At 44.5% G+C, this 21,753-nt stretch overlaps 1 protein-coding gene across 2 annotated transcripts in view; it reads left to right on the top strand.

The window, feature by feature from the left end:
• The window catches only part of RIMS4 (regulating synaptic membrane exocytosis 4), a 52,891-nt gene extending 34,341 nt beyond the window's left edge, over positions 1–18,550 (top strand). The window contains exons 2-6 of one of the 2 annotated variants that reach the window (XM_069872080.1): positions 230–371; positions 12,976–13,088; positions 13,703–13,804; positions 14,062–14,201; positions 16,994–18,550. In XM_069872080.1, the coding sequence (XP_069728181.1) occupies positions 230–371; positions 12,976–13,088; positions 13,703–13,804; positions 14,062–14,201; positions 16,994–17,131 (635 nt within the window). In that variant the 3' untranslated portion in view covers positions 17,132–18,550. Of the gene's footprint in view, positions 1–229; positions 372–12,975; positions 13,089–13,702; positions 13,805–14,061; positions 14,202–15,911 lie in introns of both variants that reach the window. The other variant, XM_069872079.1, reaches the window with a different exon arrangement.
• The last annotated feature ends 3,203 nt before the right edge of the window (positions 18,551–21,753 follow it).

Raw genomic sequence — 21,753 nt, 5'->3', positions numbered from 1 at the left:
CTGGGCCCTGGCTTGCTGAAGCACCGTGTTTGTTCCAGAGATGACTGGGAGCTATTGATGAAGCAGGGCTGAGTAATGAAACACTGTGTGAGTGCAAGATACTGCCCAGCTGTCAGATGCTAGGCTGATCTTCTGAAAGACCTTCTCTACTTCTCCTCGACTCTGCCATTGGGAAAGGCTCTGGGCACAGTAGCTGACTATCTTGTCTTCTCTTCTCTTTTGTTTCTAGATGGGGATGGTCGCAGACTCAAAGGAGCCATCCAGAGGAGCACAGAAACTGGGCTGGCTGTCGAAATGCCCAGCCGGACCGTCCGTCAAGCCAGCCATGAGTCCATTGAGGACAGCATGAACAGCTATGGATCGGAGGGAAAGTAAGTCATCGAGACGGGTCTGGGTAATCGCTTGTGGGATGTGCTGTTCTTCTTACACCTATTAATTTTCGTCCAACATGATAGATGATGTGTTTGTCTGACCTGTCTATGGTGCAGGTGTACTGCCTGTTCCATTAGCATGGAGCAGATCGCTCTGCGTGCATAGCTGGCACGTTCTCTAGCTGTTTATATACTACTTTTAACGTCCTCATTCCTTTTAACTGCTTTGGCTTTAGAAGAATAATTCAAGGTGAATAGCTGAGGCTTATTACTGGTGATAAATTATAAGCCAGTATTCTTTAATGTTGCACGATAGCTGTCTATCCCCCTATTTCAAAATAGTCTTTTGATTTGAAGGGAAAAAATGCTGAGGTGTTGAAAAGATGCAAGGAGCAAATTAATCATTCTGATATGAAAAAATCCATAATTAGAAGCCTATGTGTACTTTTGGTAACAAAACATCTGAGTTAGTGTCCCAAAACAATGTTTTTTAGAAACAGGTTTTGACCCAAGAAAGTTAAAACACACTTTGCTGCACTTAGGCTTTAAACCAAAATGCAAAACAAGGAGAGAATCCTTAGTCCAAAACTTTGGGGGCTGACTTGTTTCCAATTTGTGCTTTTCTATTTCCATTATTTGAAGCCATATATGGAGATTATCATCATTTTATTAAGATGACCATTCATGGGAATCTTTGGAGGCCAAAAAATCCCAGGATTTAGAAAAGGGGGCGATATGTGCTATCATATTCCGCGCTTGTAGGTATGAGGCCAAAATGTTTGTATACCTAAAATGTGCTCTGTTGAAGCCAAATACTGTGCTTGGCATCACTCTGTACACTCTCTGGTCCTACGTGATATTCCAAATTCACTGTACTGCTAAACTGCAGGGGTAGTCCAAAGGCGGTCTCAATTAACGTGATTCTGATGTTAAATAAGTAACAGGCTGTAAATTAAGAGAGACTTTCTTTAGCTTCAAAAGTAGGCTAATCCTGGAAAGGCATTCTAGATCTGTGCTGAAGGTTGGAAATAGTAATGAAGCACAGGCTGCGATAGCAATCTTGTCGCTCCAAAGCTGTGATTGTACCTTATCTCTCCTGTGAGCTGCTGTCTCCAGGGAAATATTCCTGCTACACCAGCACAGTCCTGTGGCTTGGAGTTCTGCCTCTGCTACGAGAGGCAGAGGATTAGTAATTAACTTAAGTCCCTTGGCAGTGTGGGGCAAGAATCTGCTTTCATGCAGAGTAGAATTCTTTCCGTTTTATATTTACATAGCTTACCCTCTTGGGAAGGGGTATAATTCTCTAAAAGCTCTGCATCCCATCATTGCATACGCTGGCTGCTTTGATTGTGCTTTCCTGGAGAGAGAATATTGCTGCCAACAAAATGTTGCACCCATACAAGTGCTGTTCTACCCTGAAGGCAGGCCGCTTGTAGCATCAGCTCAACAAAGAAAAAAACATCTTGTCTTGCAGTCCAAATGTCTTTATTAGAACAAGTCTAACATTTAGTGTTTGATAGGAATGGTTGGACTCGATGATCCGGTGGGTCTCTTCCAACCTGGTTATTCTATGATTCTATGATTTGGTATTGCAGCCTTGAATACTGCCGGAACATCCTTGCCAGCCCCTCTGTGAGGCATTAGATGGTTTCTCCTCTTTCTCCTCCAAAAAGTGTGATTAAGTGGTTCTGGGATTCTTTGTTCCTAGGTGGCAACATTGATCTCTTCTGGAAAGCCAGTGGGAATTGCAGCTATCTGTCTGAGCCACAAGTGATAAGCAAACAGGACTGAGCATACAAAGAGCTAAGAGCTGTGATTCTCTTGAAACATGGTGAGAGGGGTGTTCATCTGCTTTCTTTTCCTGCGGGAAAGAAAGGAAGTGTTTGGGGAATAGCTTCAAGGGGCAGAAATATATTCCCCTGAATCAGATCTTTTGACCTCTCTCCTTTATTGTAGCTGTGTTCCCAGGGAGGCAAAATAAAGATTTATATCACTGTGTTAGCTATGGCAAGTTTAGGGGTTTATTAATGCTGGGTTTCTGACTGATGTAGATACTCCTAGGTCAGAGACAGTTTTCACCAGTGACTGCTAAAAACCCAGTTTTCAGAAAGATAAGGTTGCCCTACTTCTTACTGCATCTCTTCGGTATGTTCACACAGGGAAGAAAATGGATTCAAAACCTCACCTTCCAAGAGGGCTTGTTTCCTAATTCCGTATGATTTTTGTAATCCTTTTCAATTTAAGGACAAAAAGGACAACTTCCAAAGGTGGCACACTGATATGATCAGAGGTCTGATGAAACTTTGCTGCAGAAGGTCTTAAAGTACCTGCTCTTAGTCATACAAACGTGCTTTTAAAGCAATGCTGATTGTCTGCTTCCACGTTTGTTGTGGTGGGTTTGCTGCAGCTGCTCAGTGCCCCTGCAAACTGTGCAGGCTACGGATTTGCTGTAGTGCATGATTCTGAATAGTGCTGCTTTTTGCGTGACTACCAGAGAGTGTAAAATCCAGATGTTTTTATGGAAAGGTTTATTACGGAGGGATATACTCCTCAGATGTGCTAAGCCCTCCTTCAACAAAATACGCCTTTTAGATTTTTACCTGAAGATGACGTACACTGCAAATTACTTGGTTAAAGGGTGTGTATCCTGGAGTTTAAGCTCATATGGCATATGAGTAAGTGCTGTCTGTGTCAACATGCAGCTCCATTTAATTGTTCACCATACAAAAAGTCCCCAACCATATTACCCAGCTTTTATACTTCACAGTGGCAGTGCAGTAGCATAGGAAATTAATATAATAAAACTCAACGTGAGACCTTATAGAAGGGAAAGGTGATATTTATTCTAAACAAAACTGGTTTTAGTCATTTGGGCTTCTAGGTTTCACTCACTGGCATTCTTGCTGCTCCGTGCAGGTTCCAAGCCTCATACATCCAGGTGCTGGAGCCAGGCTTTTGCTGCTGGGAGCGCCAGGGACACCATCTGTCAAGCTTTGCTGTGTTTTCCGTGTTGTTCTTCACCACAGACTGGCTCTTGGACTTATTCAGACTTTCTAGGATTTACCTGTTATTATGGGGTGATCTTGCACCTCAGGGTCTTGTGTTTTTCAGCTTTCATAGATCACAAGCAGTGCTGCTACCTTTTTGTTTCCTGGTTGGAGGAATCTTTGTGGCTGTAGTCTGCCTTCAGACAGGCTCTGCAAGTGATGTGCTCTTGATCGTTGTTGTCCTCCTCCTGCTGTCAGAGGACAGGTCTGCTGCTGACAGGTTGGTTGTGCTTTCATGCACACAGATGTTTCCATTCATAATTCATCCAGACCAATCTTAGTACTGGCTTAAATCTCTACAGCAGCGGGAGTTTTCTTCTGTCTATGTGCTCAAAAATCTGCATGAGAGGACAATTACCCTCTTGGGTACTCTGAGGACACCAAGATTACTGCAAGGATAGAATTCCCAATATAGGAATAACTCACAAGCAAACCCATGAGATTTGCCAGAGATCTCCAGCTCCATCCTGGCTCTTACACAACCTACATCTTGTTTTGGCTAGGTTTTGCTGCAGCTTCATGAAACCATGTACAACATTGAGAAAGCAATAGGTTCTGGACTTAGACATAACTTATTCCTGCCAACCACTTTTCTTTCTGCAAATGGAGCAGGAAGATAAAAATGGACTTGGAACAAAAGGTTGCTAGCTGCCATAGTCCCTACTAACTGATACTCGTTCTTGCTGACTGCTGCTGAGATGATTAAGTTATGGAGAGCTAAGGTGGTTTTTACTTTAGAAAAGCACAGCAGGCAATGACTAGCAAAGACTTAGAGGATTGTTCTTGTATTATCTGAGTCCACCTGTCCAGCAAGGAAGCATCTCGTTGTTAGCTGTATTATCTCTCTCCCTGCCTGAAGCCACTGTCGTGGTGAGTGCTGGAAGCAGAATGCAGCCTGGCACCCATGCCACCAGCACGAACATCTTGTACCTCTCGACTCTGTTCTATCTTGTGCTGTTCCTGCAAGCTGTGGTTTGTACCAGTTCTCCCATCTGTGTGTACAAGGCCGTTGTGAACCAATGCTGGGACTTAGGCTGGGAGAGCTACCTGCCCTCCTCTGCTATGCTATGGAACAGTAAATAAAAGGGAGCTGGAGAAAATACTGTCCTGACTTGTGACCATATGAAAATTCACTTTCCTTCATCAAAAAATATCCATTGTCATTTGAGAATTACTAAAAGACTCGATTCCTAAATGCAGCATTTGGAAGATTGATGCTGTAGCTCTTCCCTGAATGTCGCTCTCTCAGTATCCAAAACCAGAGGACTTCTAGGCTCTTTTACAGCAAATTATCTTTAGGGCTCTGCTTTTATCCAAGTCTGTTAAAACTGTAATGAAATGTGTTGTTAATATGGTTCAGGCTGTAAGAAGTCAAGGTCTTTCAAGATGGAAACAAGCAAAGGCATGGAGATTTTCTGTAATACGCCAAGAAATTAGTCAGCCTGTTCAGCAACGCCCCGTCCTTTTGTGCTGTTAAGCCTGACCAGGACAGCCCAGAGAAGATGGGACCTTGAGAGCTGTAGTTACAGCAGTAAATACAGTGAATCCCACCTTCAGCAACCTCTTGGGAACAGGTAGAATTGCTCTCTAAAGACAGGTAGCAATCATTCATTCCGTGCACCTGAGATCACTTGTGATTGCTAAAAATGGAGCTAGCCTGGTAAGGTGGGGAAGGCAGTGGGGGAGGTCTTGGTACATAATCCACTGCATAGTTTTTATAGCTCTGTTTAGGTGGCAGAATTCATACAGCAGAAGGAGTCGCATACATGAGCAGAGTAGTGTGTTACAGCACATAAAACAGCAATGTCACACTGCTAAAAACATCACAGAAAGTGGAGTGGCCAGGAGAGAAGTGGAGCTTGTTGAGAGGGGGAGATGAGGATGCTGCCTGGTGGAGGAGAGGGGTGCGGTCAGTGGGGTCAGGCTGAGTTTGGGTCCTGCAGGGATCGATGCTCATGGAAAATGTTTCCAGCCAAAGTGAAGGCTCCTGCAGCATTCACATTGACGTTGACAGGGTATGGGACTGTGTGCCCAATCCCATGCCAATGTAGTCAGATGCACATTGCATTAATAATTCCTCCTGTGCAACTTAAATATTTTAAAGATGGGGCAGTGGATGTTGAATTAACCAGTTCTGCCTTCCTGCTTAGCTGATGAGATATCTACTTGGTTTCTACGTGTAATATGCAATTTAAAAGACCTTAACATGCGGCACAGATGAGTGTGATTGTTACACAGTACATTTTTGCTTCCTGAAATTGGAGTTCTGATGGCTCTTTTTTTATGCTCAGATAAAACTGTCAAATATGTTATCAGTCTCAGAGGAGATTTCTGTCCCCGTTCTTCAGCATGAAGGAAGTACGATTGCTGTCCATGTTTTTTTAAAGACAGAACTGAGGAACTTAGCTATGCGTTAGGTGTAGACATACAGTAAATTTGTTGATTCAGCTGTGCAAGTCAAACCACTCAGTTGTATGGCTCTATTTAAGCAACTTGCTCATTAATTGCAGCTTTGTGTGCTGAATGGACAAAACACATCCTTTTAGAAAATGTTTATGAGAACAGAACAATATTCTGAGCCCTGGGAAGAAACACATCCCAGGTACATACTAGACATGGTGGAGCACCCCTTTAAGAGACTATCACTGCTGAAGGCTTGAGTTGATGGCAAATAGGCATTTGTGTGGACAGTGTGAATAAATCCATGAAAAGCTCAAGACAAGATGTTATCTTCTGAAAACAGATGTTCTCTGAGTGTGCTAGGGGGTGGCTGTGCTGAAGCTGTCTGGTTTCACCGCTACCCTGCTGGCTGAACCCCCAGCAGTGGAGCTCTGCAGAAGTCAAGGTGTGCAGATGTCATAGAGAGGAGTAATGTGGATTTGGTCTGAGGGGGAGGACACAGAGTCATCTCAGATTAGTTGATCTTCAAGGTCCCTTCCAACCCAAACTATCCTATGATTCTATGGATACCCCTCTTCTTGCCAGATCCCCTTGACAAAAGGGAGTTAGTCCCAGCCTGTGAAGGGAGCTGGAGATGAATGCCTGCTCTGCATTTCTTCTTGTAAGACACAACTACAAAGTACTGTATTGAGGGAAGAAGAAAGGTAATATCTTGGTTTGTGATTCAAACTGATAACTCTTAACTGGTAATGAGGAGTGATATGCAAAGGGGAAGGACTGGGAAAAGATTGGGAAGGAAGGAGTAAAGCAAAGTACAGAAATAAATTCTCCAGGAAGGAATTTTAAGAACAGGTTAGACAGGCAGCTGTCAGGAATGATGTAAATAAAGGTGCTCTGCCCTTGGGGGCTGGGTGTGGACTTGGCGACCTGTGGAGTTCCTTTTGTACCACATTCCCAGCAAATTTAGCAAGGTTTTGACAAGCTGATTCTGCATACGTGTGCAGCAGCATAATGGTATACCTGGCATACAGAGTCCCAGAAGCAATTTAAAAATAGATTTAGAAAAGAGGTCAGACAAACTCCGCACGGACAGGAAAAGAAATTAATGATACATTTTCCCTAAATGTGTCTGTGCTGTTCCATGCTCTGCATGCTAATGTGCAGCGAGTGATGGGTGGGGGTGTGGAAGAGGCTGAGCAGAGTCACACACACAGGAGGTATGAGAGGGATCAGCCTTATTAGACTATTTTGTGTTGAAATCAGCATTGTCCATCTGTGTATTCAAATCCTGATCAGTTTACAAGCAAACTTGGAAAAGCTAGTTCTCCATTCAAATATAAATTAGGTGAGTCAACCTTGCTGTGAAGGACTGAGCCGCACGGTGCTTTGAGTGTGGAGAGGACGGGCACAGATCTTTGCAGTGCAAGGTCAGGAAATGCTGCTGCCTTGAAAGAGCAGAGAAGCAAGCAGCTGGCAAAGAGCCTTTAAGCCACTCTTAAATTACACTGCAGAGGACAGATTTCATATATCCTGACCTACAGCGTACAACGCAGGAGCAGAGTCTTCAGAGACTGCTGCACAGATTCCGTGAATAATTGCAGGATTACAAATGTTGTGTTTAAAAAGAAGAACATCTAGGCAATAGCAGCCCCAGTTTGAGCATACAGTTCCTAGGACGGAGTGAGCACACAGTTTTATTTTGCATATAAATGTGTCACAGAAGAAATATATTGTTTCTGCAGTCACCTTTGTAGTGAATTCGGGGGTGGTGATCAGGTACATGTTGTGTCTGGGGATTTTATGGCTTGAGCTGCTGGGCTGGGGCTCTGCCTGCCCGCTGTGGTGTGGGCTTGTCTCCCTCTCGCGGTGTCCTAGCGACTGCAGCATCAGTTGTGCCCTGCTCCATCTGTGCTGCCATGCCTTCCGCAGGGCATCGGAGCATCCCTGCTGCCCCAGGGACACGTTGGGCTAGAAAGGGCTGATTTATCCATGTGTCTGCGATGCAGCCTCTGTGGAGCTTAGGGTGGAGCTGGTACCTCTGCAAACAAAATCAATGTTTGTCCGGGTCTCTGCTGATGCTGCTCACGTTGATGGGCTTGGAGATCCCCAGATCAATAGTATCCAGAGTGTTTTCCTGCTGCTGCAAGGCTGTGCCTCCTTATCTACAGCCATGCCCTTCATTTATCCTTGAGACCCTAGAGTTGTTGCTGATCTTCCTGTGCCTTCAGGTCAGTAAGAGTCACATTTGACTTACAGCCAATTTCACAGCAAAATCCATGATCATTTTTGCCAAGAAATGCTGGACCAGGTGATCCTTGAGGTCCCTTCCAACCTGGTATTCTGTGATTCTGTGATTAACTTCATTAAAATAATTCTCATTCAGCTGTTGCAAAGCAGAGCCCATGGATCGTGATTAGCGAAAGCAGAGGGACAGAGGAGAAACAATTAATTTCTCTTTACTGTTCCAAGGGCTGCGCTGCCCTCGCTCAGAGGTGGATTTGTGTCCTTTAGACAGAAGGCTGCCAAGTGTCACCTGTTAATCTTCCCCGAGAGCCACTGTTTGTCAGCACGAGGTGGTCCTGCTGCAGCCCTGCTCCCCAGGGCACTGCTGGAGATGACAGCTGCTATTTGCAAGTCAGCTGCAAAATGCTCCCTCTTTATTCCTCCAGCTATTTTTAGCACTTCTTTTTAGATGGCAATAAAAAAGAAAAAGACATCTCGTATTGATGATAACCAGGTTGTAGCAATTTCTTCCCTTAAGGGTGATGCATGTTTGGCAATAGAAGAGGAAAGGCTTTCTAGGGCTGCTTTGCTGCATGTGAAACACGTGCTGGCTGTGACCCGAGGTGGAGCTGCCACTGGCACCTGCAGTGGATCCCTTTGGGAGCACATCTCCCTGCCAGCACATCCAGTGTGTGAGGTGGTTCAGCTGGAGAGCAGGTTGCTGACTCAAAGGCAGGTGAGAAATGGCTCGGTGTCTTCAGAATTCAGGCAGGAGAAGTCTGCTGAGTGTGCAGTGTGTGGCAGAGTGGCAGGGAAGGGCTCTTGGGAGCACCAGAGCTGTGTTTAAAGACCTGTGGGAAGTCATAGTGGTCCCTGGAGCTCTTTTCCTCCCTGCTTCAGTGTCAGGAAAAGCGCGTGGGTGAATGGGGATGGTCTGTCCTACCAATCTCAGAATCACACCGTATGTGGACCCCTCACCTTGGCATCCCAGCTTCTCTCCAAGCACTTGACAGACAGAACTTACTAAGTTGGACTTGAGCATCCTAAATTTAGCTGATGCAGTTAAATGGTTGCTGCTGCTTTTAACTCACATTCATACTAAATTTTTGCAGTTTTATTTTCCTCTTCTCTCTCAGGGGAGAAGCAATGGTTTTCTTGGAGGTAGCTCATGATTTTTCCAGACAGAAATGCTTTCCATTCCAGGGCTATTGGCAATACCCAAATATATGTAGAGGAATCGGTCAAAGCCAAGGAGCCTGATTTAGAGCTGCTGCTTCTAATGTCTAATAAAGCAGCACGGCAAAAGGTCAGTGTCTGTGATGTAGCAGCCAGGTTCCAGCAGCTAATGGCATAGTCTATTAAAGAATTAATTCCCTACATCGTTTCTTCCCAGTCAAATACAACAATGAGGGACATTAACTGTCTAACCTAATATTGAGTTTCATATAGCGCTGGCAAACCTATTAACTGAGGCTGTTATCCAAACTGCCAGAGTCTTGACCTTGGCCTGTGTTCTTAAGTGGGCTTTTGCCATTCCTGTCGATCAGCTTCCGTGCTAAAAAGCAGCAACAGCTTCATTTGAGCAGTAGCTCCACTGCTCTCCTTGCAAGGGTCCACGGTTGTGGTGCAGCCCTGGTGTCCCTGCAGCAACATCCTCCCCTCTTGCTGTAATTTGCACTGAGCAGCATTCGTCGTTTGAGGTCATTCTGAGCCTTCTGTCTCTGAACCTGCATGGGCTAACAGCAACATTTGCTTTGCTGTACACACTTCCAGTTGCTGTTGGCTCACCTTTAACAGCTCTTGTTCTTCTGCTTTTAATGCTCTTCTTCCTGCTCTCCTGCTGTTTTGCTCTGTATCATTGATGTAGGCTGCCGCATCACTGCTCCATTAGCCAGGTGCTTTTGTTTTCTGCTGAGCAGAGCCTTTGCTCTCAGGGTTGCCCAAAGAAGAGGTGAGCTGCTGTGTGAGAGCAGGGGTGGTTTCTCTCCATGCATATATCAAATGCAGACAAGTACTTGGCGTCAGCCTTCCATCTGGTCTTTTCCTGGCAGGTAAGGGGAGATAGTTTCCTGTGGCAGGTTTTGTGCATTATTTTGAATATTTGGGGGCTCAGAATGGTGTCTCTTCTTTGCTGTCCTGCATCAAGCGGTGTTTCTGTGGGTGGTCTTCTCCCAGCTTTCTGTCCTCACTGCAGTCACGCAGCTGGACTTCAACCCACCCCAGGCAGGGATCACTCCAAGACCTGTGTGTGCTGCAGGCTCTTGCAGGGCTGGGCTTTGCTCAGTCTGGGGTTTCCCTTCCACTTCCCAGTCCCAGGCATCTTGTTATTGAGCCCACGCATCTGGTTTGAGCATAGCAGTGAACACTTCCCTGAAGGGCTGTGAGTTGTTTTGCCAGCTTTTTATTTACGTGCTTGTTCAGGTCACATACTCCCCTGGGAAGGAGCAAGACCTGAGCTCAGCCCATTTATCTTCCATGAGTTGAAGAGAATAAAGAAAACATTTACTTTCTGGCTGATGGTCCATTCATCTCCTGCTGAATCTTGTGTCTTTCTCAGTCAGGTCTCCTTTTTCTTGAACTATTTTGGGTTGCCAAAGTACTAGTTTTAATCCTTTTTTTGACTGTCTTTGGGCAGCTCAAAATGCCTCATCCAGGAGGCTCAAGGAGTCTCAGTGCTCCTTGTGTGCTCACTTTTCCCTCCTTCTATGGGCAAATCGTGAGGCTGATAAAGCCCATCTGGCTCCAGGCTCCCCCTTCCCCCTGCGTTCCTCACCCCTGTCCCTGCAGATTTACCAGCCCTGGGGATTTCTCTGTGCACAGTCTGTCCTCAGCAGCCATGCTACACAGGCAGCATCTCTGCCCTGGTCCTATGCTCGGCGTGCTGCTCCCAGAGAGGATTGACCCACCGGGGCTGGAAAACACCAGCTGGGTGGTGGAGCAGAAGCAGGGTGCAGCCCCTCTGTGCCTCTGCCCCAGGAGGGATGGTAGGACTAGGGGTGCATCTTGTGCATCTGAAAGCTAAGAAGAAACTTAAGTCCATTATGCAATTAATCTCGCTGGTTTTGTTTTATCTCCAAATATCACCTGGAGTGTTTGTGCAGTGGATACAGGGTGAAAAAACACTGACCCAGGGAAAAATCACCCTGTGCAGAGCCCCTTCTGAGCCTGTCTTCCAGGATACCAGGGCACCCTTGTCCCTTTTCACAAAGGTGACATTTGTAAAGAGCTCAAGGGTGGGTTCTTCTGTGCTGAAGGCTCAGCAGCTTCTTGTGTAGTAGCGATAACCAGGTTTCTTGAAGAGCCAGGTCAGCGCAGAGGGGAGGTGCAGCACTCTGTGGAAAAGTCTGGCTGTTTAATTTGATCCCCTCATCACAGTGAGCTGTGATGAACCTGCCACAAAGGACATGTGCTAGTGACATGTCCTTTCAGTCACGCGCATAGTGAGATGCTGAGGGGTGTGTGCTGGCTCCCTCATTCCTCATCTGAATAAATAAATATTCCTGTGGGGCTGAGACCAGTTCTGCAAACAGCTAACAGGAGCTGAAATCCCAGCCTGAAATTAACACTCTTCTGGCTGAATAAGGTTTAAAAAAAATTCTTTTTTTAATGCCTTTTAAATGTTACTGGCTTGCAGGGGGGAATCAAAGAGTCTTTGTGGCTGACTCAGGCTGCGTGAGAGCCTGTGGTCCTCAGCCTGCCCTGCAGCCTGCGGCTTTGCTTGTACCGAACACACAGCCTCCTTATGGCATCCTTCTAAGAAACGAATTTGGGGCAGCAGGGAGCTGTATCATTACGTGGGTGATTGTCCCCCTCCAAGGATGTTGGAAAAGTGCAGGAGGTTTGTAATTGTGCCTGACTTTGGCATGTAGCAGCTTCCCTGGAGGCAGCGCAAAGCCCCGTGCGGCAGCGTGGGTACCCTGGCGCAAAGCTCCTGACGTGTGTGTTCCAGTAGCTGTGTCATGGTTTGGCAGATGCCTGCGGGGCAGACGTAGGTGTTGAATGGTGGCCTCAAGCCTCCTCCTTACCCTTTGCACCGAGTTTTCCCACAACCTCCGAAACAGCTGCATAAATCAGGGTACAACTGGGTACAGTCTTGGTTTGTATCTCTGTACCACAGTGTTTGACCCTTTTGTGTTGCTTCACCCCTGTGCAGTGCAGCATCCAGCACCTATAGCCATGCCATAGGCCAGCCTCAGGTGCATGGGGTGTAGATCTTGGGACTGATTCCCCTTGACGACTTTTATTTCGCTGTGGTGGCTATGGCAAAGGCATTCCTGGTGTTAGAGGGTGTTGTCCCTTTAGCTTTGCACCAGTATTCAGGTCCTCTTCATGATCACTTCAGACCTGGTCATGGAAACAGGTATGATAACCGCACAGTGGATGTGATGGATGCTTCTGATGTTGAGTGGTAGAAAATGGGGCCCTCTGATCAAGAAAGAGATGCATTGTTCTGTGTGTGCCTAAGAAATAAATAGGAAAGTGAGTCCCCAGGGGATTTGATGCCAGCAGCCCTTTTAACTGCTGCTATAGATGTATCGTCTCCTCCCCAGAAATGAAGATAGAAAAGGTACAGCTGCCAAGAGAGATCCTATAAGCTGTGCTAGGAAGCTGTTTAGATTGTAATGCGACCTGGAAGAGGTGACAAGCTGCACAAGAGCCAAATATGGCAGCGAATTTCCTTACAGACAGTTAGTTGTAGTTAAACAATTATTAACCAGCTGGTGACCACAACCATTGCTGGGTTTTTTTGTATGAGGAAAGGGATTTTAAATGGAATCCATGTCACTAAACTGCTTCCAGTCAGTGAGTTTTATAGGCGAAAAAGGCTTCTGTAGATGTCCTTAATTTCAAAGATCTATTAAATTTGGTTCTTTAGTTACTGGATTGCTTTAAAATGCAAATTAACCACTTGCCAAAATCAATTTCTTTTGCAGCTTGAATTTCAGTGGAGTCCATCTGGCATCTGCGGGGCGGTTCAGTGACTTCCTGGGGAGCATGGGCCCTGCACAATTTGTTGGGCGTCAGACCTTGGCCACCACTTCAATGGGTAAGGAACACACAGATATTAAGTGGCTTTAATTTAATCTTCAACAGACCACTCACTCAAGCCACCTAATAACATATCCAGCGTCTACTGATCTGCCACTCCCCCACTCTGCTTCTCTGTTAAATCCAGTGAGCTTGCCTGAAAGGTTTTGCTGGTTGCTGCAAATGTGGCATTAGTAGGAGAGCACTAGCTTTATGCTTTCTTCCATCAGACTGAGTAAACCACAGCTGACATCCTGAAGATGCATTCTGTGCATCTTCGTGTTTTTCTTCATTTCTGAGGCCCACTGGGCTCTGTAAAGATTTTCTTACGGTCCACCATAAGTGCATTTTCCAAAGCACCTTGCAGTTCACTTTGGGAAAGGTGAGGAAAGCAGAGACTGAGTCACCAAAGCTGTGTTAGAGGGCTGACATTAGAGATTTTCTTCGTAAATGTGGGCTTGACTCATGGCAGAGCTGCTCCAGAGTAGAAGAGGAGGGGATCAGGCACTCCGGGCCAACGGGTTGTTACAGTTCGTAGTAGATGTGATGTGAAGATTGTTTTTTATAACATTTTAGTAGCCCGCAGATGCATTGTTTTCAGTGTCTTTTCTCTATTTTGACATTTTGGTTTAGGGGATGTGGAAATCGGCTTGCAAGAGCGAAATGGGCAGCTAGAAGTGGATATCATTCAAGCTCGAGGACTGACACCAAAACCCGGCTCCAAAACACTGCCAGGTAGTGTGCTTTGACCTCCTAAAGTAACTCACTGAGCCCCAGCCTCCTGCCATGCTTGTGAATAGGAAAAAAATTAATTCCACTTGGCTTCTGCAGGAAGAAGCGGTCTGTATGCGATATTGAAAATAAGGCTGATTGAGCAAATCTTTTCACTGCTGTAAATGCCTTCTTTAGAAATACTTGAGCCATGGCACTCTTGTCTTTTCTAAAGCGAGCGTGAAGATTTTTTTATGTTTGACCATATTTATTTTTTCCAGCTGCTTACATCAAAGCTTACCTGCTAGAGAATGGCGTGTGCATTGCGAAAAAGAAGACAAAAGTGGCTCGCAAATCATTAGACCCCTTGTACAATCAGGTGTTACTGTTTGCTGAGAGCCCCCAGGGCAAAGTATTACAGGTAAGATGAGCAAGTCTCAGGTCTGCCCATCTCTCTCTTCCACTTTTGCTGGAAGATATTAAGTCTGGCAAGGGATCTGGGTAATTAACACAGAGATGAGAAAAAAACCCAGTGTTTTCATTGAACCAAATGCACTCTATCTGAATGTTACAAATGGAAAGAAAAACCTTTTTTCATACTTAGACTGATTATGATTTGACACCCTGCCAGATAACATGAGTACCTACCACGAAAAGGTTGATTTTTATTTTTTTAATCCTTTTTCCCTCTGACCAGTAAGGAGATACATAGAACTTATAGATGTTGAATGATCTTGCAATGTAGGTTGTCTCCTGTGTTCATACGTATTCAGAGCACTCTGTTTTAGTCATCACCCAATCATATGTCCTACGCTTTTTAGATCTCTCTTCTTTTTTCTGTCATACATTTTGTGCCATACTCATATTTTCAATTCTGCACCTGTGTTTCCACAGGAGAGAATGATTTTCATTGTTAATTCATACCTAAATCATTGTCATCCAGTAAAGCTGGCTAAAATCCACTTAATGTAATTAATCTGTGGGTTTCTATTGCTTTCGTCCACTGACATATGAATTGGCAGCTAACCTGCTGGATTCTTCTCATTAGTGAACTCTTCCTTATTTACCTTGATTAGAAGCATTTTCCCCTGTAGCAAAGAGACTGCATATTTTTGATGGAAAAGGGGTGGGACCTGGCTTGGTCTCCTCTTGCCTGGGTTTCTGTACCTGCTGCCTCACTGCTAGGAAAGGCATGTATTCAGAGAGAATAAAATGAGGATAGAGAATAAAATGCCAGCAGCTGTTGCACCAAAACAAGTTTCTGCTCTATCTCATGCTGACCTAGAGTTTTAATTTTTGTCTTTAGGTCAACATTCGTTGTCTCTCCTACTTAATTTTACAGAAGATTGTGATGTTGTGGTTATACGGAGCCTAGGGATAGGAGGTGTCAGGATTAGCCAGAGATTACTTGTCACCATCATAAACCATACTCATCCCCTCCTCAGAACATGGGCTTGCTCTGGAGTCAGTCATCACCTTTGTCTTGAGCCTCACAGGGCCGTTTGGTCATGTGCAGACCTCCAGCATGCCCAAGCCTTGACCCTCACTACATCTGTTGTTCCACCCACTGGTCTCCATCATGTCGTAAGTGTGATTCAGCTTTCCCTGCTCGTCTGCCAGCTCTCTTTCATTAGACCCTCCTCTGCATCTGCAAGCCTTTCTCAGCAGTCTGTTCTGCTTCCCCTGCATGCCACTCCATGTGTGCCCCTTGCGTCACCGCTCCCACTTGCTGGCACTCGGCTCCTGCCCTTTCTCCAGGTGAGTTACCCTGCCTCGGCACCATCTGCTCTGTGTCACGAGCTCCAGCCGCAGAAGTGAGGACATGCCCTTTTCCTCACACTGTTGGCTCTTGACCCAAGCTATTGCCCACCTGGTTTTTGTTGGTGTATTTTTCCACGGGGTAAAAAAAAAAAAATGTCTGATAACATTAGGATTTGTAAAGCTGTGCTTAAAAATTGTTATATCATCAGCCAGAGTTTCACATCACCTGTTGGGAGTATAAAGCTCTTCTTGGGCTGTAGTAAAGCCCTGGGAAGCAGGATGAATAGAAGGAAGGATTGGTCAGACTTGTGCTTCCCAAGCGAGTGTGCAAGTTGGAGGATTAACTGTGCTCCCCCCTCTTGTTCCGAAGGTGATAGTCTGGGGAAACTATGGACGCATGGAACGCAAGCACTTCATGGGAGTCGCCAGGGTCCTTCTGGAAGAACTGGATTTGTCCACTTTAGCAATTGGCTGGTACAAGCTCTTCCCAACCTCCTCAATGGTAGATCCCACTACAGGCCCGCTCCTGCGCCAGTCCTCACAGCTTTCCCTGGAGAGCACAGTGGGACCCTGCTGTGACAGGTCTTAGTGAGTAAGGAAGGGGGAACTGCTTTTGTTTTTTAAACATGCTGTCAAGGTTTTGTTTGCTGGAACTCTGACCTCAAGCGCAATGCATGTTCAATCAGTTCTTGTGGAGCTGGAAGAGGAGGATAAACCAGTGACCTTAGACAGAAGACGAGGGGGAGGGCGTTGTGCCCTCTCCGTCCGAGGAGGAGGTGCCGCGGGGCATGAGTCCTAGTTGTCAAATTTAGACATACACCTCTTGTTTCACTTCTCTCGCTGTCATTCTTGGACCCTTGTTTCAGATCAGTATTAACCCTGGAAAGTTGCAGCATTTGAAAGCATTTTGAGGGAGTAAGGAAGGTATTTCTCTTAACTGCGTGTCTTGACAATTTCTAATACAGATTCCTTCATGAGAAGGTACGTGAAAAGTTCTGAGGCCGATACCTGACCTAAAAGAGCAGGAGCAGAAAGTGTCAGAGGAAGCATTAGGGTTTTTATAAGGTCTTTCTACTTGAAAGGAAGAAAAAGAAAGAAAACTGCAACTCTTTCTTTAGAATCAGTTCCACATCTGAGTCATGTTAACTGTCACACTGTCATCGCTGTGCTTTCAACCTGTGCCAAAATACCAGCAAGTGTCTTTACTGCATTACTTGTCTAACACTGCTGCTGAAGCATACTTAGTGGGAGAATAAGTAGCGCCTACTTAGACCAGACAGTTGGAACAGAGTTCGAGTTTAGCAGGCTAATTAACTGCAATTTTGCTCAGAAAAAAACCCACTGGAAGTGGGAGCTGAAAATCAGACTTGCAGCTTGATATATGTTTTGTATTGTCAGATGCAATGTTCTGCAATTTACTGACTCCCTTACTTGTTGCTGTGCATCCTTCAGTTACGATGTCTTCTATCTCCTGCTTTTCTTCCATCTCCTTTGTACTGGTACATATCTGCTGGAGATGCTGCCCTTCCCGTTGTGCTGTGGACTGGCCTGAACAGGACTGTTTTATTCTGCCACAGGAGAGGAGATTGAGGTTTCTAGGGGCACAGAAGAATGAAAACCCAGTTTGTCACCTGACAAGAAGGTGCTGGAGAGTGCGTAACCTTCCTTGTGGAGAGAAAGGTGCTTTAGGCAGTCTTGGTAGTGCACAGACATTGCCAAGCGTCCCGAGAGAGGAGATGCAACCCCCAAAGTGTGGAGAGGTAGTGGGTGAGGAATCTGAAGACGCAGTGATCACAGCGTGTATGTTTTGTTCATTAAACTGCAACACTAATTGTACACGACTCTTGTAGATTAAGCCAGTAAAGCACGTTCTCTGAGCCACAGCAGCTGCTCTCAGCAGTCACGTGCTGGAGTAAGGTGAGCTAGATCCTTCAGGCAATTAAAAACTCAATATCCAAAATCACAGAGAATCTCTGAAGATTTTCTTTGATTGACCTGTTTTGGCTAGGTTTTGTTGTAATTCTTAATAAGGATTTGATGACTGTTGTTCCAAAATAAGCTTTAGGAGATGCTTTACTTTGTGATTTAAAAGTGAAGGTCCCACGCCACGTTTAGGAATGAGCAGATTCTTGACCTGCCCTAGAGGTAAACATTTATTTCTGCGTGTGGACCTCAGCTTTTTTAGGATAAAAGCATGAGTGTTGAGTGGATGATAAAAGCAGTTGCTTTTGGTCCTTGCTCGTCTATGGCATTTTAAATTATTTTGAGATAAATTAAAAGTTAGATGCAAAAATAATAGGCCTTACAAATAGTCTCTGTAAAAATTACATAATATAAAGGAGAGGGAAGGATGAGAAGGAGCATGGAATGAATAGTATTTTGAGTCTTCGGTGGCAAAAGCCTCAATGTTTCAGCTAAATCTCTTAATTTCCTTGATCAAATACATCTCTGGCCTCTCGATAATTATTTTTTCTAATTGTATTAGGCAATTTCTATATATTATCTGAAGAAAGTTTGTTGCATGCTGGTCAAACTATGTTGTGGCTCTTTTCTTTTTATTTTTTAAACAAAGCACATTTACTGTAATTCAAGTCTGCATCTTTTCCTCTTGGTATGTAGTGAGTACTAGGCAATATTGTACAATATGTGTATGAACTAGAATAGATTAGGTAGATTTAGTGGTTTGTAGCACTGGATCTTTTAATAACTGTCTTTAAAAGGACTGCAGGGAGCTGCAGGTACCTGCCAGACCTGACAGCTGAGTAACAGAGCTTCTGTCTTAAGGTATGCCGAAAACTTTATATTGGAACTTAGTTTGGACATTATGTACCAGTAACAGCTAGTTAATTGTGGTTTTCCTGTGTCCAATAAGATGAATGCAACATTTCTGCAGTCTTTGAGGAGGAGTAGGAGACTTTATATGCCAAAAATATTCCCCCCCACCAAGAACTTTGTTTAGTGACTGTCTGTTGAAAAGCGAAGTCCGTGTGTGCCTGGCCAATGCGATGTGTCCCTCCAAAAGATCTGCAAGCTCAGAGATGATCAATTTAGTTACAATAGGACTACTCCACACTGAGGACTATCTTCCGTATGTTTTAATCATGCTAAAAGGTTGCTGTCAGAGTGAAAAAAACCCCAACACCTGACACTTCTCCTTGTGTTGTTTTTGTTAACATCTCAGATTCTGAAATTTGGAGGCAGTTTTAACCGTCTGCTCCGTCCTGTTTTCTTCTGCATTTTTTACGTGGTTGATTGTAGTCCAGTGGTTCTCGCTTTTGTTTCCATTCACTTCCAAGTCCTGTTTCTCCCAAGTAAGCAAACGTTGCAACCCCTGGCTGCCACACACAGCAAAGTCACATGAACTGGCAAGTGCAGATGCTCTTCCTTTGTAAAGCAGACTCACAGGAGCCCTTCTGAGCTGGCCCACAGGTGCTGAGCGAGGCCAGCAAAGCTGCACCATACCCTGCGGCCTGAATTCTTGTTTCACTCATGCCTGTGATTCCTGCGCTGACCATGGCTGGTATAGGTAAAAAGTAAGTCTTCTAGTTACCCGTCAATTTGAAGACTCCCAATATAATATTCAAGGCAAATCTTAGGCTTGTAATAGCTTATTTTATGAAGCCTAATCTTTCCCCCTGTGAATTTGACTCACCAGTTTCTAAGGTGATGTGATGTGACAGTTGGGATTACCAGTGTAGTTGTGTAGAAAGTACCGGTTTGCTAGAGTGATGAGCAGCTGAAAACTAAACTTTGGTTCCCTTTGCGAGTCCTGAGTGATTTTTTTCCTGTGTCTGAGCCCAGCTTTGGCTGTAGTCAGGGAGGGGAAGAGAGAGAGGAAGAGCAGGAGACTTAAAAAAGCCCCAGACTTCATAGTATTTTTGGTCTGAGTGTGATGATGAGGGATGAGACTGAGGAGAGAGAAATACCTGCCTGGCTCAGGATTGATTCCCTGGTCCTTGTGCAGGAAACACTACATTTTAATAGTAATGGGAGGATTGCTTGCCATTTAGCTGGTCCATAAATGTTACCTATATTACTATTACTGTGGAAAGCAAAGAGATCCTGTGAGCAGAATGATCTCTCTCCACCAGGAATCCCCTGTACACAGGGAGAGCAGAGCACTGAAACCATGCCTCGCATACAGCTTTGTTGTCTTTGTGGTCTGAGCAAAAGGCAGCCGTGGCTGTGATTAGTCCTGGTTTGTTCAGGCAAAAAATGTGATATTTTCCCAGGCTCCTGGTGTTGCTTTCCCCTTTGCCCCTACACAGCTGGGATGTCACAGAGTCAACACGAGGTCCTTGCTCTGCAATTCAACCTGTGGGTCCTTGTCCTGCAGCTGAAGCCGCGTGGGCAGGGTGGAGCATCCCTTTGCATTGCTTGTGAGTGTCTGTACCTGTGAGTCCACAGGCAGGGGAAGGGCCAGGTGACTTTATTATTTAGCCAATTACATCCCCACTTCTTGGCCATGGATTGTTTCAAAGGACATCGCAGAATTATTTGCTTTGGATGAAAATATATATTTATTGTTTCTAGCTACCGGATCCTTTAGCAATGTACTGTTCTAAATTTGCAGGTCTCCTGGAGTCAGAATATCACAAGTTCCTGTAAAGGAGCTGTTTTTAAGATGTTGAGGCAGTTAACAGAATCTCAACCTAAGCATGTTTAGTAACGTTTAGACAGCAAGACAACTTTTTTATGAAACTCATTTTAAGTTAGTTTATTACATGCTGTTGGTAATATTTTAAAACAGGAAAAATATTTTTCTTTAAAGACAAAATGATGTATGTTTTTTAACAGATAATATAATTTAGTGTTTTCAAAAATGTTTAATGTTCTTGCTATGAAGTTTACTCATTCTTTTGATTTCTATGTTCCTTGTTATACTTTATCAACTTTTTTTCCAAAAGAAGAGGCATATGTAAATAAACACCAGAAAAGAGTCCTATAAGAAATTCTGTTCAAACTGGCCATAAAATTATTAGTAAATATTTGTTATTGTTCATTAACTCTCAGCTACTATTCAAGCCTTTGTTGAAAGAATTGATGTTGTATTTTCAAGATGAGAACTACTTAGCTAGTTTTGTCATAATCCTGTACTCTGTATAAAAATCTTTTTATAAAGAAAGTCTAATAGGCTAACAAGCAATAATATATTCCATTTGGTGTGCACAGATTGTGACTTGCAGGCTGTAGTACATATTGTTGATACAGTTTATAATTGTCTTCAATCTCAATGACATCACTTTTGAAAAAGAACCATATTAACTTTGATTGTAAAAATACAAAGACTGGGCTGTTGCCTTGTGAGATATATTCATCCTTTAGACTTCTCTGTGAGCATATGTGCCCATCGACACAAAATCTCTCTTAGGTGAAGAATGAAACAGCTGTAGGTGACTTCATTCTACTGAGGTAACGATAGTTTCAGTATAAACTTCATGACTGTTTGGATCTCCCTGTTTTTCTTAGGCTATCTTGTATTTGTAACTCAATGAGAATGGTTCCCACTGCCACTGTAGCCCTGATAAAGCAAAAAAGCCTTTGCACTCTGGGGCCACACGAGTTCTGCTTGACAGCTGCCTATTTTCCTTGAGATACCAGGGGCAAGCTAAAAAGAGGTGTTTATTTTCAGAGCAGCAGATTGCGCTGCTCTTCTTTAAAGGCTTTGTGGGTGATTTTGTCCATTCCATAGGTGGTACTTGTCCATTTTGTTAGAAAATTCCACCCAGGGCAGAGATTGCACCTTCGCAGGGCATCGTGGGGACCAGCGTGTAAAAGAGGAACAGGCTGTTGTGAGCTGTTCTTCAAAGCTGGCTGATGCTGGGCTCATCTACAGGATTTCCAAAGTGGCAGGATCGGGATATTGGATTTTAAGTCAGCTCTATCATTGATGCAGTGCATAAAGCAGCTTCAAACCAGCATCCCAGTTCATTGCCTGTTGATTTCTCGCAGCATTTCCCGTAGGAAAAATCTTCACGTTATTCTCAAGATTGCCAGTTGGCTGGCCATGCAGGCAGCGGGTGGCTGGCCCAGTGATGCTGGGAGCCCCAAGGGATGATGAAATAATTCATATTTATTTGTGAAATGCTTGGAGAAGAGAGAAATATGTAAATGCAAAGTGCTGTCAGTAGAGAAGTCTAGGGCATATTGAGACCTGGTGTGAGCATCTAAAATGAAATTGTAGCTACCCAATTTGAGCCAAGCAGTTAGCA

This window comes from Phaenicophaeus curvirostris, chromosome 18, assembly GCF_032191515.1.
Source record: "Phaenicophaeus curvirostris isolate KB17595 chromosome 18, BPBGC_Pcur_1.0, whole genome shotgun sequence".
In the NCBI taxonomy this organism is placed as follows: Eukaryota; Metazoa; Chordata; class Aves; order Cuculiformes; family Cuculidae; genus Phaenicophaeus; species Phaenicophaeus curvirostris.
The sequence above is the reverse complement of the archived record's forward strand: the minus strand, read 5'-3'. Positions and strand labels throughout refer to the sequence as shown.